The sequence below is a fragment of the Chelonoidis abingdonii genome, chromosome 9 (assembly GCF_003597395.2).
Source record: "Chelonoidis abingdonii isolate Lonesome George chromosome 9, CheloAbing_2.0, whole genome shotgun sequence".
In the NCBI taxonomy this organism is placed as follows: Eukaryota; Metazoa; Chordata; order Testudines; family Testudinidae; genus Chelonoidis; species Chelonoidis abingdonii.
Window position 1 is genome coordinate 4,244,229 of NC_133777.1, and position 22,610 is coordinate 4,266,838.

The following is a 22,610-nucleotide window of genomic DNA, read 5'->3' on the forward strand; positions in this document are numbered from 1 at the left end:
CTAACTCCCTTTTCTGTAGATTGCCGTCAAGCAGGGCATGAAGGCAGATACAGGGGCGCTCACGGTGTTGTGCGAGAAGACAGAGAATGACATCCGCTCGTGTATAAATACCTTGCAGGTACGGCAGAGCTGGCACTTCCCACAGGCCCGTGGGTGATATAGACTCTGTGGCTCTCGTTACGGGGCTGGGTTCCAGCTGGCAGTTTAGAGGGAAAGCTCTGTACCCCATCACTGGGCCTTTGAAATGTCCATCCAGTCTGCTCCACTTAATTTCTTTAAGCTCTCCTGTTAAGCAGATTTCCCCCTTTCTGGGATCACAACTTAGCATCACCCTGTAGACAGAGTATGTGAAATCAGATTTGGATGCCATTAACTGCCATTTTTATCAGCACAAGCTTGGAAGGATGAATGGTCAAATGCCTCTAAAAGCCTCTTTATGCCTTTCCCCTAATTGCCTTCCTCTTCAGCAGGGACCTCCCTCACGTTCTTCATGGCATTGCCTATAATCAGACTTCTTGGTTGTGTTTCCAGTTCCTTCATGGCCGAGGCAAGAAAGAGCTTAGCATGAGGATGGTGCAGACAATGAAGATTGGCTTGAAGGACCAGAACAAGGGGCTCTTCTCCATCTGGCAGGAGATCTTCCAGCTTCCAAAGGTTCAGAGGTAACGGGAGTGCTGGTTATGTCTCTAGCATGGAGAGAGCAGGGTAGCATAGGAAACACTCTCGTTTGTTCAGTACGCGGGAGGAGGGGGTTTCAGGTACCACTAAGGCTGCAGAAACGTGTAGCTATGTGCATTTGTTTGCAATAGAGAAATCTGAAATCTCCATTACAATGCATAGGTCATAATTCATATCCTGCGGCATGGAGGGCTTCATTTAAGCAGCTCTTGGGTATCTCGTATTCTTGTGTTCTCTTGTGCCGTCTCCAGTGTTGGTTGTAACTTAGATGGAGGGCAATGCTAAAGCCATTCTGAACAGCCTGAGTGTGTTCTGCTCATCTCTTTGTCTTTGGACCTCACCACCCTTTCTTCAGGGAGGATGGGGTTTATTATTCATGCACACTCTCTCCTTTGTCTCTCCCCAGACAGAGGATTGGAATGGACCCTTCCTTGCCAAATCAGATCCTCCTGGGAGGTGATGCTGACCTGTTAAACATATCGGGGGGAAGAGCTGGTCTTAACGCATCCACCCAAAGGTTCCATCACATCCTGCACCTCACCACCTCTTCTGGGGAGCAAGAGAAGCTCACTCAGGTACTGCAGTTTCAGCCAAAAAGCCAGGTGCTGTTGCCTCCACCCACCCAGGGTATTTTCTACCTAGGTTATGCGGCAGAGATCTGGCTAACACCAGCTACAGCTGGCATCGCACCAGGGAGGTCACGCAGTTTTAGTCTATAGGACCACATCTGTTGCCAGCTGACCACTCTAAAATAAGACCTAGCCAGAGGCTGCAGAATGGAATAGTGCAGGAGGTTGATACACAGCAATTGAACTACATATTAGTGGGAAGCTTGAAGCCGTGACTCCCAGCTATGAAGGTGACAGGCTGTCTAGTCAGGATCAATATGTAACCATCGCTTTGCTCTGTTCCTTCCAGGGCCTGTATGACAACTTCCTGAACATGAAATTAAAGGATTCCAGTTTCAGTGTGGTTTGTCTGGCTCTGGAGTGGCTGGGCTTCTCCGACATAGTCAGCAGCACCGTGATGCACCACCAGAACTTCCAGTTGATGAGATACCTGCCCTTCCTCCCTGTTGCTTTTCATCTGCTCTTTGCTGCTTCCAGCATCCCCAGACTAGCCTATCCCAACAGCCACTACGAGGCAAGTACTGAGGACGAACGGGCCCGGCCGGTGCTTTGGAGCCTACGAGGGAGGGTTATTGGCTTCCTGTTTGTAGGTGAGATGGGTACAGCTGTGTTGCTGGAAGGAAGCAGCCGTTGGAGCAGGGGAGTTTGACTTGGACTCCTGTGTTCCTAGGTGATTTACCTTTGGATGTAGGGAGGGAGGGATAGCTCAGTGGTTTGAGCATTGGCCTGCTAAACCTAGGGTTGTGAGCTCAGTCCTTGAGGGGGCCATTTAGGGAACTGCGGTAAAAATCTGTCTGGGGCTTGGTCCTGCTTTGAGCAGGGGGTTGGACTAGATGACCTCCTGAGGTCCCTTCCAACCCTAATCTTCTATGATTCTACGTAAGTGTGTTTGCAAAAACACAGTGGCTCACAGGTTTCCTGCTCTGTCTCAAACCAGGCCCTGACCAAACTGAACCAGATGCAGAATCTCGTGGCGTCCATGATATCGGGGATTGCGCCCAGCTCTCGGAGCCGCGCGGGACCGCAGTCTCTCATCCTGGAGGCACTCTGTCTGCTCTTAGACATCATCTCCCCAAAGCTCAGGCCGGTGAGTGACCCCTGGCAGGGCAGTGTCTGCACGTCTCCACGCCGGTGGCAAGTGCTCTATGCTTGTCCATGGGGCAACGGGAAAGTGTCCTTCGCACAAACTGGGTCCCAGAATCCTCTGAATAATTCCGAGCAGCAGACAGGGATGGGGTGTGAATTGCAGAGACTAGAAATGGGCTGGGCCCGCCACCCCAGAGCCTAGTGCCCCAAACTTTGGGTTAGCTTTAAAGTGGGGCTGCTGTGATAGGACATCCCAGTCCTGATGCTGAACATTTGGGGTCTGTGGAGTAGTGCTGAGTGCCTACTGCTGAAGTCAGAAGAAGCTGCAAGAACTTGGCACCTCTGGTAATCAGCTTCTTGGGGAGAGAGGTGTTCACGCACATGTCAGTTCTTATGCACTTGGGTGTCAGTTCCCACTTCCGTAGGTGGGACATAAACAGTCCTGGTAAGTCCCTGGTGCCTAAAAAATTAGGGTGTCTGTGAAGGTCAGATCAAAGCAATTAGGCCCGCAATGCTGGGAAGGGAGCAGAGACGTACAGGCAGCTGGCCAGTGAGGGGGAGAGACAGGTAGCCAGAGCTGAAAGAAAAGCTCTTGTACCAGCAGAGAGTACAGAGATGGCTGGAGCAGAAGCAGGGTACAGAGCAAGATTTGGTCTGAGATTGCAGCTGGAGAAGATGCTGTTGTTTTAGGACGGGATCAAAGCACCCCCAGTTGATTCTGGCACGCTAGTGCTTTCCTCTCCGATCCCTCTTACAGGCCCTAGTGGCTGCGGAGGCTGGGTCTGACTTGGGTCAGCAAATGCTGCTCTTTTGCACTGGCACTGGAGAGCAAGGGCCTCTGTCCCTACCAGCCAGGGGGAGAGTGACACAACCCTGTTCGGCGTCTCTCACTCCAACCCACATGGACATTGCTCTGGTGCAGGCCCGTACATTGCAGTTGCTGAGGAGTGAAGGCCGCTTTCTCCCTGGATGATGCGTCTCTATTCAGCAGCTCTTGTTTTTGCACAGGGATTGCTGGTTTCAGTTACCTGGGCACTCAGTTAGATGTCATGGTGGATTTTCCTTTAGGCCTGCTGAGAAGGCTCCCTGCTTCATCAAGTACATTGTGTCCCTAATAGGAAACTCTTCCCCCTCCTCTCTCACTGCTTTAATCCTGCTGGGTATTAACTGTCCTCCTTGTATCAGGGTAAAAAATCTATTTCGTGTTGTTTTTGTGTTTAAAGGTTTTACAGATTAATTGCGCTCGTCCCTTGGTTAACCTCACCTGTGTTCCAGGTGCATCCCCCATGGTCGAGAAGCTAAGGCTGGGTTGTTTGGTAAAGGTCTTGTAACTGGTATTGCTAGGATGCCGTGCTCTTTGCTTGTATTTCAACCACGCAGTGACAGAAGGCCCAGTCCTGCGAGGTGGAGGTTGTTCCTTTATGCTCTCTTGTTGAGCAGATCTTCCCCTTTCTGGGGGGCTCCTCACTCCCAGCTACACCAGATTAGGGTCATCCTGTGGACAGAGCACCTGAAGTCAAGAGTTAAAAGCTCTCAGGGATGCTCGCTGCGACCCAGAGTTAGCAGCGCTAAGGCTGGGTCCCTGTAAAGTGCTGGCACGTTCTGTCCTTTGCATGTCTGATGGCTGGCTTCGACCATTCACCCAGAGGAAAAAGGGGAGTGGTCTAGTAGATAGGAGGTTAGGTTGGCACACTGGAGAGCCAGGTTCAATTCCTGGCTCTGCCACAAACTTCCTGTGTGTCCTTGGGCAAATCGCTTAGTCTCTCTGGGCCTCGCTTCCCCATCTGTAAAATGGGAATCACAGCCCCGCTCTGCTCAAAGAAGAGGTGTGAGGCTTAATGCAGTAAAGGTGCTGAGGCCACCAGTTACCATTAATGGTGGATGGGGCACAGAAATACCAAAGGGATGTAGATTGTCCCTTAGTGGCCACAAATGAGTCTGGGGAACAGCCTGCCTGTCCTGCAGTGGATGGACTGAGTGTGGCTTCTAATCCCCACGCAAACCTCTCCCAGCCAGGTTTTCCCAGCCTCATTGTCACTGGGTCGAGGCAAACAGGAATTCGGTCTCTTCCTCACTCTTTCCCTGACTGCTGCAAAGTAGGCGTGTGTCTTGCTCTTCATCATGCAACAGGCAGCTAATTGCAAAGGGGAAGGCCCTGAATGGGAGCTCTGGTGCCTGGTCCCGGAGAGTCCAGCTGCAGGAGCTAGGCGATAGGAGCCACATTCAGTCCTGGTGCAAGTCAGTGCACCGCCGCTGAATTCAGTGGCACTGCAGTTGCTTACAGGTAGTGGGCTCAGGTCAGCCTTCCTGTGTTTGCCTAGGGAAGAGTTCTCAGCCAGCAGGATCAAGTTCAAATTGAGCCCCATTCCTAGAGCTGTGCAGCCCTCGATGGCAAGCGAGACTGGGCCGTGCTCCCTGGTGAACCAGGGGGAAATGCAGGCTCTGTTGGCCGGAGGGGAGCAGTCAGGCTGGAAGGGGGAGAAGCAGGCTGCTGAGACGGAATCCCAGACCCAGCCATGGGGCTGGCTTTCTCAAGCCCTCCCGCATGGCTTTGTGCCAGGTGGTGGGGGTGTCCATGGCAAACCCTGGTGTGTTCTGCGTTAGTGATCTGGTGCCGCAGGTTGCCTGCACCTGCTCTGTGCTTAGTGAGACACCCCCTCTCCCCCCTTTCACCGCTGCTTCTGTCATCCTGCTGAAATCCCCCCTGGCTGGGGGTCATGATGCAAGAGGAAGGGGAGGGTCTTTCTTTAGCGTGTATAATCTGGCAAACTGCTGCCTAATTGAAGCCTGGATCACAAAGGGATTTGACTGACCTGGACCCCTCTCTGTTGTCCCTCTGTGAAGCTGTGAGAGGTGTTTACATACAGACCAGGCATGAGTGAGATGGCAGTTGTGAGTGTAGGAGACCAGGGTTCCAGGCCCTGCTGTTTCACAGACTTCCTGTGTGACCTTGGGTAAGTCACTGAGCCTCTCCCTGCCTCAGTTTCCCTATGTCTCTGGTGAGGATAATGCTGCTCAGAAGATTAGAGGTGCTCAGACACTTTGGTAGTGGGGGCCAGATAGGTACCTTAGAGTGACAGGTAGCTAGTTCTTGTGTGAGGAGGTCTCAGTTTGGGTTATTTCTTTACAGGTGAACACGCAGCTGTACAGTCTCAAGGAAAAGCAGCAGCTGGCTGACCTGATCAGTACAATGCTGGCCTATAACCTGACCTATCACCAGCAGCGCACTCCCGAGGGGCAGTATGTCTACAAACTGGAGCCGTGAGTATGCGTTGAGCAATCGCGTGCGATAAAAGACCCTTGTGACACAAACACTTGATTGCGATCGCCCGGGGTCGTTAGGTGAAATGGAAAGGCAGCAGATTCGAAAGGGATAAAAGGAAATAGTTCTTCTCTCACATGCAATTAGCCCGTGGTACTCATTGCCACAAGAGATTGGTGAGGTGAAAGATCTTGGCAGGATTCAACATGAAATTAGACATTTCAGTGGCAATAGAAATACCCAGAGTGAGAATAGCAGCTGTGAAAAATAAATTCTTGTTTATTTTTCACGTTTGAGGGCATAAGGCAGCCTTCTGACTACTGGAGGTCACGTTTCCGTGGGGGAAGATTATGCCTTAACTGTGAAAGAAACCTTCCTCAGAAGCAGCTGGTGCTAGCCATGGGTGCAGACAAAATACTGACTGGATTCTCTGAGCCAATCTGGCAATTCATTTTTAATAACATTTCAGTTGAATGCATTGTCCTCAGAGTTGGTGCAAAAGATTTCCCTGTTTTAGCACGGAAGCTGCATTAGATCATCCAAAAGTTTAAAAGCTCCCCCAGGAAAATGCAGCTAATCGTACTCAAGAGGCTTCACTATTTACAGCCTTGGACACTTCCGCAATCAGCGAGCACTTGGATCTTTTCTTTGCTGCCTCCCCTCTCTCTGTATACAATACAGAACATTTCCAGCTTTAAAAATGATCGGCAGTGTCCCCTCAAGATTCAGAACAGAAATTGCAAGAGTCAGAACAGTGACAGAGGATATCCCAGATCTGCTCGGTTATGTAATCAACGCAAGAAAGCTCTAGGACTGGACTAAACTCTCACTCCTGGCTGCAGTCTTTGGGAAAAGCAGGTATTTCAGAGGTTAGGAGCAGATGGCAAACTGGCGAAAATATCACATTCATTTCTCTGCCTGTTGACTTTGAACACAACCCTGCCCCCACAATTCTCATGCTCTTCCACCCCCTCACTTCCCTCCCACTTGCTAATCAGACTTTGTTTCATCCTCCTTAACTTTCACCAATCTGTCTTGTCTCTGGCTTTTTTTTTTTTTTTTCATTTCTGTAGAAGGTTCTTTCATGAGTATTTTGGGGTCATGCCCTCTCTGCTTTACAGCAGGCTTCTAAATCTGGCGGCTGATGCTTTGCAGTTAACTCTTTAATAGGCGGGAGAGTGTGAACATCTGCTTATATCTAATCCCTGTAAACAGAAACCCCACTTTGGTTAGCAGATGGTTAATGGGTGTCATCTCACTGTCCAGAGTGGATATTCCATTCTAGTTGTCATTTGTTAGACATCATTGGTTTTTAACTGCATTAAGAAGGAATTGCTTGCATTATGATGGACAGATCAGAGCAGATGTTGAAATAAGTCCCATGGGAAGAATATAGTCACTGGGAAAGTTGTGAGTCTGAAAACTTTTAATTCCTTTATCAGGCTGAACAAAAAAAACCCATGCGTAGGCTGGAAAGGATTGGATGGAAACCATTAGTCATTGGTAAATGTCGATTTCACCTGACACACACACACATCTATGGGGGAAAAATTAACTATTGATGATAGTCTGTGAGAGCAGCCTCCCCTGCACGTAACACCTGCAGGGATCCGGTACCCCAGCCTTGCCCATGCAGGGAGCCCCCTGCAAACCCACCTGCTCACTTCAGGAACTGTCCGGCAGCAGAGCGATCTCTCCCGCAGCCAGGAGCTCGTCCTTCTTGTTGTGGTTCTAGGGCTGCCCGGAGGAGCTCTGCTCTGCTGGGCCAGGACCTCAGCCTTTCCCACAGCTTGTGTCAGGTATCTCAGGCCCCTTGGCCATGCAGGGAGCCCCCTGCAGTCCCACTTTCTTTAAATAATTGCCTGATTTCCACCATCACCCCTTAATGTCCCACAACTGTGAAGATTCAAATTGATAAAATCCAAATTTTCACATAACTGATAAAAACGAAAATTGATAAAAATAAAAACATGCTTAAAAATACAACCCGATATTATCCACGAAATTGCAGCCAAAGCAAAATCCGATTCTGCCACCCTTGCCCATAAGGCAGTCGTTGTCTTAGCGGCACGTGACCAGGATTCATCACCATAGAATATCAGGGTTGGAAGGGACCTCAGGAGGTATCTAGTCCAACCCCCTACTCAGGGCAGGACCAACCCCACAAAATCATCCCAGCCAGGGCTTTATCAAGCTGGGCTTTAAAAACCTCTAAGGAAGGAGATTCCACCACCTCCCCAGGTAACCCATTCCAGTGCTTCACCGCTCTCCTAGTGAACAGTGTTTCCTAATATCCAACCTAGACCTCCCCCACTGCAACTTGAGACCATTGCTCCTTGTTCTGTCATCTGCCACTGCCAAGTTCCATCGTCTGGAACCCCCCTTCAGGTAGTTGAAGGCTGCTGTCAAATCCCCCCTCACTCTTCTTTTCTGCAGATTAAATAAGCCCAGTTCCCTCAGCCTCTCCTCAAGAGTCATGTGGCCCAGCCCCCTAATTATTTTCATTGCCTTCTGCTGGTCTCCCTCCAATTTGACCACATCCTTCCTGTGCTGGGGGACCCAAAACTGGATGCAATAATCCCAGATGTGGCCTCAACCGGTGCCAAATAGGGGAATAATCAATTCCCTAGACCTGCTGGCAATGCTTCTTAATGCAATCCAATACGCCGTTAGCCTTCTTGGCAACAAGGGCACACTGTTGACTGATATCCAGCTTCTCATCCACTGTAATCCCCAGTGGATGAGAAGCCAGTCAGTCCCAGCCAGTCAGTCCCAGCCTGTACCAGTGCACGGGATTCTTCCATCCTAAGTGCAGGATTCTACACTTGTCCTTGTTGAACCTCATCAGATTTATTTTGGCCCAATCCTCTAATTTGTCTAGGTCACTCTGGACCCTATTCCTACCCTCCAGCATATCTACCTCTCCCCCAGCTTAGTGTGATCCACAAACCTGCTGAGGGTGCAATCCATCCCGTCATCCAGATCGTTAATGAAGGTGTTGAACAAAACCGGCCCCAGGACTGACCGCTGGGGCTCTCCGCTTGATACCGGCTGCCAACTAGACATGGAGCCATTGATCACTACCCGTTGAGCCTGACTATCTAGACAGCTTTCTGTCCACCTTATAGTCGATTCATCCAATCCATACTTTTTTAACTTGCTGGCAAGAATACTGTGGGAGACCGTATCAAAAGCTTTGCTGAAGTCAAGGTAATGCTTAATGATGATGAAGTGATACTCTATTACGAGTCCTGTCTAGTCTCCCAAAAAACTTGCCATTTCAGAGCAAAGGAATGCAAATAAATGGTGGCAAACCTTGGAAGGTTCAGGAGAAGCAAAGGTTCAGGTTAGAACTGGTTGCCAAACGTTTTTTGCAAAAGTTTTTCTTCATTTTCCCCCCCTCTCCCATTGAAAAATTGAATTTTGGAAAACTCTGACAAGTTCTAGTTCATCTGCTCAACCTACCTTCTCGAGCTTTTCAGCCAGGCTACCAACATGTATCCAACGTATATCATATTTCTGCTTCCAGTTGTGGCCGAAAATGGGAAGCACAGCGACAGATTAAAATTAAATATATCTGCTTTCTGCGATGCACAGTTTGGTACATGCTAGAAATCTCTTAGCCTTTTCTAGAATGCGGGCTGCAGTTTGTAAGCTGAATTTAGCAGAGAAGAACCCTGTTCGTGCTGATTCTACTTGGCTACGTTCACATTTTTTTATCAGACTTTACATGGATTCCATTTATAAAATAATTAGTAGATGTTATAAGCATCTAACAGATATGAGTAGCTTTTTATAGCTGGTTATAAGCACATCAGTAGAAGGTGTTACATTTCAAACAAGAATTAATTCTGGGAATCCTCTGACTTGTGTCATTTAGAGGTCAGACTGGATGATCACAGTGGGCCCTTCTGGTCTTATCTATTCCTAGTTCTGCCACTGACTGCTCTGTGGGTGGGATCAAGTCCTTGTAGCCAGTTCTGTGTAAAATGGAAGTAACACACATGCTCTGTAAATCGCTTTCAGATGTTCTGATAAGAAGTACTAAAAAAATCCAATTAATGCATTTTTGTTTATGTAGTGTGTTAATTAAGCATCACACCCCCAGTGAGGTAGGAAAATGTTATTCCCATTTTACAGGTGGGGAAATTGAGGCACAGCAAGGTTAAAAGATTTGCCCATGGTTACAAAGTGGGTCGTTGGCGGAACCAGGGATAGAACCTAGGTCCTCTGCTCTGACTCCCAGCTAAAATTCCTTTCATTTGGCATTGCGCAGAACTCCCCTAGGAGCATGGACCAGGATTTCACAGGGAGAGAAAATGGCTCAAGAAGGCTAATTTAAATATTTGAATTAATTATAGAAGTTGGGTGAAATTTACATGCTGATGTGCTTCCTGTGCTGTCAACTTTGATCATTTTAATAATAATAATTTTAAAAACTGCAAACCATACATAGCAGCAGTGCTTGTGATTTACAAATGTGTGGAGGGAATGGCTGAAACTGAGCAATAAAGATTTTCTAAAGCACCTAATGAATGCAGGAGCTGACGCCCATGGAAAGGACTTGTACTACTTTATCTCTTATCTCTTTTTCATTCAAGAAATCTTTTTGCAGCGCTCCTCCAAGGTTAACTCTGCTGAAATGTCCTGTCGTTCCAAATCCCTTATGTATCTAAGGGGCTTAGTGATGTTTTTTCAATATAATCCCCCTCTTTTTTGTTGATGGTGGGTCTTACTCTCTTTCTGCATCACTGAGCCATCTCTTTCCAGGAATCTATTAAAGTGTCACAAATCCCCCATTTTCTCCACATGACGTCTCGGTTTTTTCTTCCCTCTTGAGAACAGCAGAAAGGGAGAATGGGCAACTCTGATGCATTTTTTTTCTCCCATCACCTGTCTGATGTTTGCAAGTTTCCGCTCTTTCCCTGGGAATCTACAGGAACAAATGCTGGAGTGAGATTGTTTGCTTTAATCAGATTAAAGGAGGGGAAACAGCTGCCTTTCGGCTTTTAACAGAGAAGCGTGAAGAGCCGGCAGAGAGAAAAAACAAAGATGCCCGTGGCTCTTCTTTTGTCCAAGGAACAATAGAATGTGGCACGAACTTCTGCTCCTATGTTCCAGGCTCGCTGCCATGAGACTTGGTTCATCACGGATTGGGGAGTGCCGCTGGTGATTGTGCTGCTCCTTCTCGGGTTGATCTATCTGTTCATTTACCTGCCTGCCATGCTCCAGCAATCCACCAGCGATGAGATCGTGAGGAACTTAACAAAGAAGTATCGTTACAATGGCCTGAACTTCGCCAAACAGTGACTGACTCCTTGCTCTTGCTCCCTGTAGGTGAGTGACCGGTTTGACAAGAGACAGGTCTGTTCCACCTCTTGTTCGCTGAGATGGGATGGAAGCAACTGGTGTGGATGGAGAGAGAGAGTTTTGATTTATTAGCCATGGAATGATCTGAAAAGGAGAACTCGATACAGCAAACTCCTTTAGAGCGGCTTTCCCAGGACAGGATTTTGTATACTGTGCTCTGAGATTCTGCGTAGCTTTCTTCTGTCATCTCCAGCTTGCACTGTTCTGAGCAGGAACAATGCAGGATTGTCCGCCCTGAATCGTATTCTGTGCAGTGTGATTTTTAAACCTGGCTTCTCAGTAAAAATAAGTTTTGTCCAAAGACAAGTTAATATCATCTTGCCAGCGCAAAGCAAATGAAAGGGGATCCAGCACTTGGAAACATCAACACTGCAAACAGAGAACTCAACCCACAGGCAATGATTGACTTTCAGTGTGTGAACTTTGTCGAGTTAAATGTTGGGGGTGAGTCTGGAAGTCGAGGCTGGTTTTGGTGGGAGAGGGGGGCAGTAGTTTTGAAGATGGTTCTGCTCAAGGCAAAAGGTCCTGTGCTTTGTCAGAGATTCATAGCTTTAAAAACAAGGGATGTGTTTAATCTGGAGATTTCTCTCTGCATCAGGGCCATTCCCCATTTAAATTCTTGTCCACAAAATGCAAAACCGGAGGAGAATGGCATCATTCCAGTTGCCAGAAACGTGTGTCAAGTTCCATAGGCTAATATGGAATAACTGGGGGTTACAGCAGAGGTCTCCAGAAAAAATGATGTGTAGCTATGACTGGAATTTTTGAACTGTACAGTGTCTTTAGCTTTGCAGCTCATGTAGGTGAAATTTAATTTGTAGATTTCAGTTGCCAGAAAGCGAGAGGGTTATTGTTAATATGTGACTGACATCTCTGTTCACGTGCACACAGGAGATCAGATTCTACCTGTTTGCAGCAGGAGTAAAGCCAGCCATTTTTTGCACCAAAAATATGCTGCTGATTCACAGCCTTACCTAAGATTTGAGTTCTGTCCACCTTGATGTACCTTAAGGTTACTTGATGTAACCTCACTGATGTCAGTGGGGTTGCACCAGGAATGAATCGGTCCCCTTGTTTTTATTTGCTGAATATTGGTAATAATGGTATTCGGTTACCATTAATTTTTAAATATTCTGCTTTAAGTGTGTATGTTCACACATCCAGGGTGTTGGGAATACATTGCAGCGTAACAACATAAGGCTCAGACTTGGGCTAATGTAGTCCTCAAGTTAATATAGAGAGAGAGAGAGAGAGAGAGATCCAGAGTTTTAAGTCATACACTGTATTTAATTACAACGAAACCTTTTTCAAGGGACAACCCAAAAGACTGGAAAAATTTGCATTGGCCTTCTAATAAAGGAGAAGCTTAATGGAGATGGATCTTCTACTGATGGTGGATTAGAATTGTACTTGGCATATGTGAGGATATTTTGTGTGATCTTTTAAGACAGCAGTTGGACGAATATTTTGCAAAGGTTTCACTCTGTGCATCTTATTGCTGGCAGTTACACTATGCGATAGGTATTTAGATTTGTTTCAAGTGATTCTTTCACCTTTCTTGAAGTGGCACATGTAGATTTCACAACATACATATGGAAACAATGTAGAACTGACTTAATACACTCAGGTTGTAGTGAAATGGTATCCTCTCCCTCATTGTCCCTGGTTTTGGCTTCTAATTGAAAATGTTGCAGAGTGTGGAAACCACATGACATTAAAAGCACCATTTGGTGCAGGCATGTGCTAGGATATATTTGATCTTAAGTTTTGAGTCTGGGCTTTGTTTTCTTTTGCTGGCATTTTCTGCAATGTCCTGTAATAGTTACTGTAACAATCTGAAAATGCATGAAGGTGTATTGTGTCCTATTTGCACTTTTGGCTGTGTGACCGTGGGTTGCTGAGAAGACAAGACTGACCAATGCAGCTGTTTCTCAAAAGTGCTATAGTGGCCATTCTAATTTCAAATAGTAAAATCTCTCTACATCTCATTTTAAGCCATAGAAACTTTTAAATGAGAGGAATAGTTGAAATGACAAGCACAATGTTTTAAAACAAAGCTCTTTGTTAGAAGTCCTTATTTTTCCTACAGTTACCGATTCAGTCAGATGTCTGGCTTACGACTTCGTTGCCTGTCTCTGAAGACAGCGGAGAGGCAATGGGAAGAATGGAAGAAGGATGCCTTTTCAAATAGCAAATTGGGCAGGAAGCTGATCTCTAAATCACCGAGAATTCTTCTGGTGCATGGGATTTTTTTTTGTTCTTTCTCACGAGAAATATTATCAAGTACAAATAAGACAAAAACTATTTATAATTGTTATACAAGGAGCTTAATCTGGTTTCTAAGAAATTCTCTGTCTGTGTTCATGTCTTAACTGCTCTGAAAAAGGCCTTCCCTCCCAGTCCTGCGCTCAAATCCTGTTAGAATAAAACTGCTTTGCTTAGCCAAAATGGCTGTTTATAGCCTAGCTTGATAAAATAAACACTGGGAGTTGGTTGTATTCTTTTTCTCTCCTTTGTTGCATTCAGTCCTGGATAGGAAATTGGGGCAGGAGGTTTCCCGTGCAGTTGATGTGAAGGATGCTTAATTAAACCCATTCAAGTGGAGTGGGTAGAGATTCTTTGATACAGTAGGCAGGGTGGTTGTTTTTTAATAAAGAAAAAGACATCCAGTACAACAGGAAATGCTTCGTCAGGTTGCTGTAGCTTGGAATGCTTTATCTTCCGCAGACAGGCAGATTGTTTGTTTGCCAGTGGGCTGATTTGTTGGGGAACCCTGTCAGCAAAGATGAAGAAATGGTCTCTCTGAAATTGAATTCTCTTTCATGTTGCAGTGTGACACTGGGGAGTTAATTCTAGATACATCTGTTGTTCAAATCCATTGAAAGTTGTTGGACTTATCTGCAAGTGTGTAGATCTGCTCCTGGGTTTATTAAATCCCGAAATGTTACTTGCGCTGCGTGTTTTAGGCCTAGGATCCAAAATCCTTTGAAATGGATGGTCAACCCCATTGACCTCCCTGAGCTTTGGATCAGGTACTAAAAGCCCAATGAGGGATCCAAGAGGAAACTCCAGCAAAGACCAAACCTCTCTTCTTGTAGCTGGTTCTTACCTTGTCTGGGATTGGATGCCCGCCCTTTGTTTTGCAGGATCGGATAGGAAGTGTAAATAGGCAAATATCTGACATATTGGTTTTAGAAGTTAGTCTTTTGACCAAGTTGCAGTATATGCAATAAAATCTGTCTCACGTGTTATTATGTTGTTTGTTTCCTTGTCTAGTCCATCCCTCCCCCTATATTCCCTTAATCCTTTTAATCCAGGATTTCTCACTGAATAATCAGAAAATATTTTAAACCCAGACGACCTGCTTTATTTTAGCTTCTGCAACTCAGTGGGCAGAGCACTGGAACTAGACAGAACCAAGCTGAGCGAGCTTGTTCTGATGTTGAATAATTGACATTTCTATCAGAGAGACAAGGTGCGTGAAGCAAGTATCTTTTAGTGGATCAACTTTTGGTGGTGAAAGAGACAAGCTTTTGAATTACACAGAGCTTTTCTTCAGATAGCTTTCACCACCAAAAGTTGATGCAATAAAAGATACCCCCCCACCCTTGCCTTTCTAATATCCTGTGATCCACACAACTACTACAACAACACTGCAAACAACAATGGAAGATTTCTATCAGATGCATTTGCTATAGATACTGACCTTGTGCATCTCAGGTGTCAGAGCCCTTCTAAATTTTGCTCTCTGTTTGGTATGGCTGTATATGTGGGAGCTTGAGAATGAGAGATAGTGGTAACTGAGGTTGACAGGGGGACTTGATCATTGGAAATAACTTCCACTCATGCAGGCACTTATCAGTTACTAAAGGACTCTGTAATTAGACAGATGAAAGTCTGATGGCTTGACAAATTCAGACGAGAAATAACAGTGAGGTGATCAACCATTGGATCAGGTCATCACAGGAAGTGGTGGATTCTCCATCATTTGATGTCTTTGAATCAGAATCAGCTGGCTTTCAAAAAGATACGTCGTGGATCGACCCCAATTTATCATGCTCAGTACAGGCGTTACTGGGTCACTATGTTATGTACAGACCAGACCAGAAGAACGTAATGGCCCCTGCTGACCGTGCATGGCTAGGTGTCTGTTTGAAGATGGACCTGCACAGTAGAGATTTGGTGGGTTGGGGATGGTAACCGAGTGCAGTGCTTTGACTCCCCAGGTCACTGGGCTGCATGCTGCCCAGGGTCAGTGGTCTCTGTGGGTCAGCCTCTTAGACCAGTTCCTACTGGACCATACAGTTGATACTAACTGGCATCCGTGATGGCACCGGTGGCAAACAGAACAAGGACTGGATTGACCATGGCAACTGCTACCCTGGCTAGTAGAGATCGCTCTTTCTGAGCTGCGGTGGAAGTGTGTGATCAGAGCAATGGGCAAAAGGTCCTTTCACTGCTGCTGCTCGTGCAGCGGCTAAGCAAAGCTCGGATAGGGCAGGGCTGTCAATGTGGCTTCTCGCTCAGCATTGCATTCGCTGTGTTCACATTAAAACAAATGGGAAGAAGGATGTGACTTGAATGAACTTCTCCCTGGTTTGGAATCCATTGACATGACCCTGCTCTGCACTTCTGGCACGTTTCACCAAGTGGTTTCAAAGTGCTTCTCAGACCTCTAAACCTCAGCATGACCCTGGGAGGCTAGTAAGTATTTAAAGATGGGGAAACTGAGGTACAAGGAGACAGTTACGTACCCAAAGTCTCACACACACAAAGTTACAATGTTGAGGCTAAAACCCAGGTATTTTGACTTACCCTATGGCCCATGAGGCAACGCTTCCTCCCAATAAATAAAGGTTTATTCTGAAAGGAAAGATAATAGAAAAGCAAGTACTGAATTTTGAATGAAACTGGGATGATACAAAACCCACTTCCACAAGTCTGCAGGTCAGTTTAAATGAACCTTTGACTCTAGATTTTGAGGGTAAGATTTTCAAAGACACAAATGGGAGCTGGCTATCCAGCTGCACTCTGTACCTTTCTAAAAATCTCCCTCTTAACAGCAGCCAAGGGTAGTCAGACAGTACCAGCCAGTATTAACTGGCTGCATTTCATTTATTCCCCTAAATCTGTTCTTTTAAAACCCCCTAGAAACGTGGAAGACGTCTGTAGATTCCCAGACCTACCGGCTCGGAAACCGTTGACGTACCAGGCCAAGCAGCTCATTGCAAGAGAAATCGAGCTCGAGAAGCTGAGGAGGACGGAAGCTGTGCTCCAGACCCAGAACACCAGCCAGGTAGGAATGAGGCGCTGCTAATGGGAGACAGCCCAAAGCTTAAGGGGAGCAAACGTGACAGGTTCATCAAGCCCCCTGCGTGGCTCAGGCGTAGCTAAAGAGGGACAGAGTGCCATGTTGAGTGGGGGTAGGTTACACAAATTATAGGGGCAGTGTGAGCGTCAGCAGTGTACTTTGTCCTGTGCACAGAGGCCAAGACTAATGATTCTGGCTGGCTGGTTTTACAGGTGTGCAAGCCCTAACGGAGGGAGAGACTCGGAGGGAGGGTGCTCAGCAGTGACTGGAAAGCAGCTCCCTTTGTAGTGACTCCACTTGGAAAGTCTCAGCTTAAGTTGCTGCTCTCTTGTGTTATTAAAACTCCAGTTGCCTCTGCCTGGATCCTCAGCTCTGGCCTCTCAGTGGGATTAGCTGTCTCTGCCCCATGGTGGCAGCAGGCAGGGGGAAAGCTTTGTCTGGCAACTTTCCTCTGAAGCCAAGTGCAATGTGAAAGCTTTCCTTCTGCAAGTGAAAATCCCAGATTAAAACCTTCCTTCACCATCAATGATCTGTATGTCGTGCACCAGCAGCTTTAAGGCTGTCCTTGGCTTGCACCATGTGAAATGTGTAACATTAGCATTGGGTTTGACCGAGCCAAACAGCTCATCTTTCTTAAGGGACCCCAGTAATAAATACTCACTGAAATGTAAAGTGCTGAAAAGTGATTCTGCAATAATGGCTGAGGTCATTCTGATTGTATCCCATCTCCTTGCAGTTTGCATGTTTCAGTGAAGCAGCTGCCCGTGTAGAGAGATGCTCTGGCATCTACTTGCTGGTAGATAGTCAATTATGTTATTTATTATTGGTCCTGTCTGTTTCACCTTTCTCCCAAAGATCCCAAAGCATGCCAGGATCATGAGGTCATTTCATCTCTCACTGAAACAGCTGCCTCTGCAGCTAGCAATGGTTCCCTGGCCGCGTATGTGTGTTTGAGTGCCTGCTGCATCCTGGGCAGTCCTCTCCCCCTTCCTCTCTGAAACAGAGAGCAGCTCCCAGCATCAGCCAGGAGAAGGACCTGGGTTAAATCCACAATTGGGCCTGACATGTTCCACGCAGTAGAGGGCAGCAGTAAGCGCACACAGACAGATTGTCGCTATTGCTAATGTGTCTTTAGCAAAAGGTCGCATTGATTTGGAGGGGAGGGAGAGAGGTGAAGTGAGGCACAGCTGGGATGGATATTAAGTGCCAGCAGTGCTTCGAGCGCAGCAGAGAACACAGAGCAAGGCATGGTCCTTGCCCCGAGATGCTTAAAGCCTAAATAACTGTCGGCCCCAGGAATTGGTTTGCTGTGGTGAGTGCTGTTCCCTTCTGTAATGCTCGCGTTCTGCGCAGCGCTTAGGTTTTCCCTGCCTTGCGAACAACACGAAGGCTCCAGCTGAGGCCACGGGTGCTGTGCTCTCCTGCCAACGAGCGACTGCCCTGCCTGTCAATTTCTGCTCTTGCTGCATTCGGGGTCATTAGCGCCGCTGCAGAATTCTGACAGGGAGTCGCCCCCATCGTGAGAGCCATGGGCTGTGTGTATGGAGCGACGAGGGAGGGAGGGATGGGGAGACAAGAAGGCTCGGAAATGGCATCATTGGGGCTCATGTGATTCCGATTGCCTCCCTTGGTGCAGCTTGGCCAGATAATTAATCCTTCAGAGCCGGCGACTCACAGCAGAGCGTGTTTTTCGGGGAATGCAAGTGGGGAAAAGCGATGGTATAAAAATCTCTGGAGGATTCTTGTTTACATGATGCCATTGGGGAAATGCATGCGTCAGTGATCGAGAGGCTGAGCCAGGGTGAAACGTTCAGAGTTCTTAAAATGATGGCAAATAATTGCCAGGGTACTAGGATGTTGTGGTTTTTTAAAATTGTCATTTTTTTTTATTACGCATGTTTATTACAGCAGTGCCTAAGGGCCAACCATCACGGGGCTGCACCGTGCTAGGAGCTGTACGGACACACAGCTTCAAAGAGCTTACAGTCTAAATAGACAAACCAGAAACTGTGTTCTGAGCTCTCCAGTCAGGCTCTTTGAGAAGAAGACAGTGAGTCCCAAGCTAGCTCCACTGAACTTTGATTCCCAGAGAGTGGAGTGAAAAAAGTCTGACAACCAGCAGAGAGAATGCCACTTGCATGAGCAGGGTGAGACTGACCCTAAAGTCCTGCTTTGAGCTATGTCCATGCTGCACGCTAAACATGGGTTATGACTCTGGTTTGAGCCCAACCCCGCTTTTGTCTACACACACACAACAGTCTGACTGGGGTCAGCAAGCGCTCAAGACCCAGGCCCAAAGACCGTGCTAGGGGTTGGGTCAGAGCCTGGGTCTGGGCCCTGTTGTTTTGCAGTGTGGACGTAGCTCAAGCCACAGACCCGAGCCAGAAGGTCTGTATATTGCAGTCTGGATGTGTTAGCACGGCTGTGAGCCCCAGGTCCAGCAAGTGTAAGCAGGGCTCAAGCATGGGCTTGAAAACACGGAATCCACGAGCCTGTGTCCCACAGACAGTGCAGTGTAGACATGCCCTTAAAGGGAGGCTTCCAAAGGAACAAGGGGCTGTTTGACATCCACTGACTTTCAGTGGAAATTGGGCACCTACCTGCCCTTTCTGCTTTTGGAAGACCCCTGGGAACAAATAGGAAGGAGGCAGCAATAGGAAATGGTCAACAAGGCTGTGACCCAGACTCCACTGGGCCCTAAAGCGGTTAACGAGCCTGTGTTTTAGGCCGGTTCTGAAGCGGGCGTCACGGTGAGGAGCCGGAATGCCCGTTTTGTCAGCCATGCTTAGCGGGAGGAGAACTGGAGCTTGGAGCTGTCGCATGTTGTAATGTAGGTCGGCAAGGGCAGCTGTGGCCATAGGTTTGCCTGCTGCCTTCATAAGGCTGGACTGGATGGCAAAGAGCTTTTGGAAAGGGGGATAAAACTGAGGTGTCCTGGCCAGACTGCTCTTAAGGAGGGATATAGCTGTTACATGCTCAGACGCCATGGAAACAAACAGGGAGTCTTGGTGAGTGCTCAAGGTGCCCCCGCTCCTTTGACAGGTCCCCTCTCATTCTAATTCCGTCCTCCAGCCAGGAGAAAAGAGAGAGACTCTTAAGGAAAAATGCCAGTGTACCTTGTAGATCTGTAGGTAATTGGAGGCTTATCCTCTGGGGCAATGCGTTCTTCCTCCACTATAGACCCTTGTGTTGTGCTGACAATAGGTCACACTAAAAACAACTGGCCTACCTGAGCCCTGTTTCATATGAAAACTGCTTGGCAACTTCTCTTATCTCACTTCTCAAGCAAGGATAAACCCATTGAAATCTCTCTTCGTAGTGGTTTGTCATCTTCAGTCTATGACATTTCTTAGGTCCCTGAGCATGTATGTTAGCTCAACAGCCAGGCAGGAAAAGAAATAAACTAAAATTAGATCGTTAGAAGCTTGTTGTAACCTCACATATTGCAAAAGCACTTAAAATTCCCAACTCGGCTCTGGGTCCCATTGTGCTAGATGCTGCACGTACACAGAATGAGAGACAGTCGAGACCCTAAAGAACTCCCAATCTAAATAGACAAAACAGGGAAAGGGTAGACGGGAGAAGACAGGCGCAGAAAGATGAAGTAATTGGCCTCAGGTCAACACAACAGAGCAATGCCAGAGCTGGGACTAGAAGTAGGGTCTCTTGACAACTGGTTCAATGCCCCAGCCACAAGACTGCACTGTCTTCTCATTGTAGTTGCACCTTCAGCCCACCCAAGAACTGCGTCCCCACAGCACAGCTGGTTGGCTTACTTGGGGCCTGTGAAAGAGTGATACTGCCGAAGCAATTAGCACTCCAGTGTTCTCATGCAGAGGCTTCCCAGAGCAAGTCCCCTGTGAAAGGTGATGTGCATTGCTGAGTTAGAACCTTGGGGGAGGGATAGCTCAGTGATTTTAGCATTGGCCTGCTAAACCCAGGGTTAAGGTGTCTTGTGTTTTAATGGGGGGGGCAGGGTTGTGAGTTCAATCTTTAAGGGGGCCATTTAGGGATCTGGGCATAAATCTGCCTGGGGATTGGTCCTGCTTTGAGCAGGGGTTGGACTGGATGACTTCCTGAGGTCTCTTCCAGCCCTGCGATTCTGTGATTTTAATAACTGGATTTGTAACAGAGGATGCTCCTTAACCTGCTGTTGTACTTCCCAAAGAGTATCCTGGTCATTTCACACTGAATTTTATGAATGAAGAAGGAAGAGGTTGCTCCTGGAGAGCAACTTTTACCTTGACAGGATCAATGGTTTGTCTCCAAGAAGGAGGAGGAGCTGTAAATACAATGTGGCTTGTCCAAGTAAACCTCCCTCATTGCAGGTGTCTGAAGAAAGCCTCAGTAAAAAAGAAGATAAACCAAGTGCAAAGCCGGGGATACTCAAGTCCAATGTCCGCAACCATGAGCAGCGTCTGGAGCACATCATGAAGAAAGCAGCTTTTGATGAGAAGGTGAGATGGAAGCCCTTCCGTAGTGGAGATAAATTAAAGGGGATTGGCTAGCCCAGGGCCTGGGGCAATGACACACATTGCTGTTCCCGTGCTGAAGTCAGTGGTTCATATCTGGCCCAGGTAAAGTTGTTCTCCGTTGGCTGTGATGAAATGAATCGTTGGGTTACAGTCATCACAGGCTCTGAAGAGGTGCTTGCAATATCTTTCAAAGGCCTGGTCTACACCTAAAACTTATGTCAACCAAGCTCCATCACTCAGGCTCTGAAAAATTTCACACCCTGTGAGATGTAGTTCAATAAACCTAACCCCCACGGTAGATGGGGCTAGTTTGACAGAAGAACTTTTCCTCTGACCTAACTACTGCCTCTCACGGGGTTGGATTAACTACAGCAACAGAAAAACTCCTTCCATGGCTACCACAGCGTAAGTGTAGACACCCCCTAACTGGACTGTAGTTTTTCATGGCATTTAAGTGACTGTATTTGCCTCTTATTTGTAAAACTACCAATCTCAGCACGTTCTTTGATATCAAGGCAACCACTTTCCCCGCTGTTGCCCAGCTGGTAACATGCTCCTTTCCCCTCGGTAGGACTTTTTCACGGGCTCTGTAGCATAGGCACTGAGTTTCTAATCTGCTGGAGGGTACTCCCACCAGCTCTGCCCAGGCCCTTCCCCCAGGCTCCACCCCCACCCTGCTTCTTCCCGTCCCTTCCCCAGTCAGTTCTACCCCCTCCCCTGAGCATGCTGCTCCCTCATGCCCCCTGGCACCTCCTGACACTGCAAAGCAGATGATCCACAGCAGGCAGGAGGTGCTGGGAGGAAGGGGGAGGTGCTGATTGTCGGGGTGGTTCTCATAGAGGGGTTGCTCTTGGGTGCTCAGCACCCACCATCTTTTTCCTGTGGGTGCTCCAACCCCAGAGCACCCACGGAGTTGGCGCCTATGCTCTGCAGCATAGCTAGAGAGACCCTCTTTTAGAGGAAACACTAAACCAAGATCCCCTCCATGAGCGGGGAATAACCCTCCCACGATATGTGCGCAAGCTATTATGGAGCTCAGAATGACTCCTGCAGCTTCTTCCTAGCTGATCGTCACTTTGCACTGAGCTTTAGGATGGTAAGGGCTTGGCTACATTTGAAACTTCAAAGCGCTGCCGCGGGAGCACTTTGAAGTGTGAATGTGGTCGCGGCGCCAGCGCTGGGAGAGAGTTCTCCCAGTGCTGCACGTACTCCACCTCCTCACGGGGATTAGCTTATAGCGCTGGGAGCCGTGCTCCCAGTGCTGCGGCGCTGTTTACTCTGGCGCTTTACAGCGCTGTATCTTGCAGCACTCAAGGGGGTGTTTTTTTCACACCCCTGATCGAGAAAGTTGCAGCACTGTAAAACGCCAGTGTAGCCAAGGCCTGAGATACCACAGGTATGGGGGCCTTAGAGAAGCCTACTGGATCACGCTAAATTCGACTCAAATTCTGTTTTGCTTTTCAGCACTGATGGGTGAGATCTTTAGCTGCTATAAATCGGCCTAGCTCAGTTGGCTTTAGTGGAACTAGTAGGCTGATTTACACTAGCTGTGGGTCCATCCCCGGTATTTATAATGCATATAAATGTTTTTGGTGGAACGAACATGGCATGCTCCATGCACAACCCATCTCTCTGCGGTCAGAGCACTGGAGGGTTTATCTCAAGGCGCCGGGTTTCAGAGGAGGTGTAGCTTAGTAACCTAGCATCTGTTACCTCTGCCAAATATGCTTTGGGATTTTAACCTGAGAGCCAGGAAAAAAAACATCTTCCAAGAGGCCAGGAGGCTGTTGCTACTTCTG

The 22,610-nt window shown here is 47.6% G+C and overlaps 1 protein-coding gene across 1 annotated transcript in view; it reads left to right on the plus strand.

Annotated features, from left to right (window-relative positions):
- Nucleotides 1-22,610, plus strand: part of CHTF18 (chromosome transmission fidelity factor 18) — a 42,125-nt gene that overhangs the window by 12,333 nt on the left and 7,182 nt on the right. The window contains exons 13-20 of the mRNA XM_032762656.2: nucleotides 20-118; nucleotides 532-662; nucleotides 1,085-1,253; nucleotides 1,597-1,821; nucleotides 2,245-2,394; nucleotides 5,524-5,654; nucleotides 16,177-16,321; nucleotides 20,665-20,793. Coding sequence (XP_032618547.1) covers nucleotides 20-118; nucleotides 532-662; nucleotides 1,085-1,253; nucleotides 1,597-1,821; nucleotides 2,245-2,394; nucleotides 5,524-5,654; nucleotides 16,177-16,321; nucleotides 20,665-20,793 — 1,179 coding nt within the window. The remainder of the gene's footprint in view (nucleotides 1-19; nucleotides 119-531; nucleotides 663-1,084; nucleotides 1,254-1,596; nucleotides 1,822-2,244; nucleotides 2,395-5,523; nucleotides 5,655-16,176; nucleotides 16,322-20,664; nucleotides 20,794-22,610) is intronic.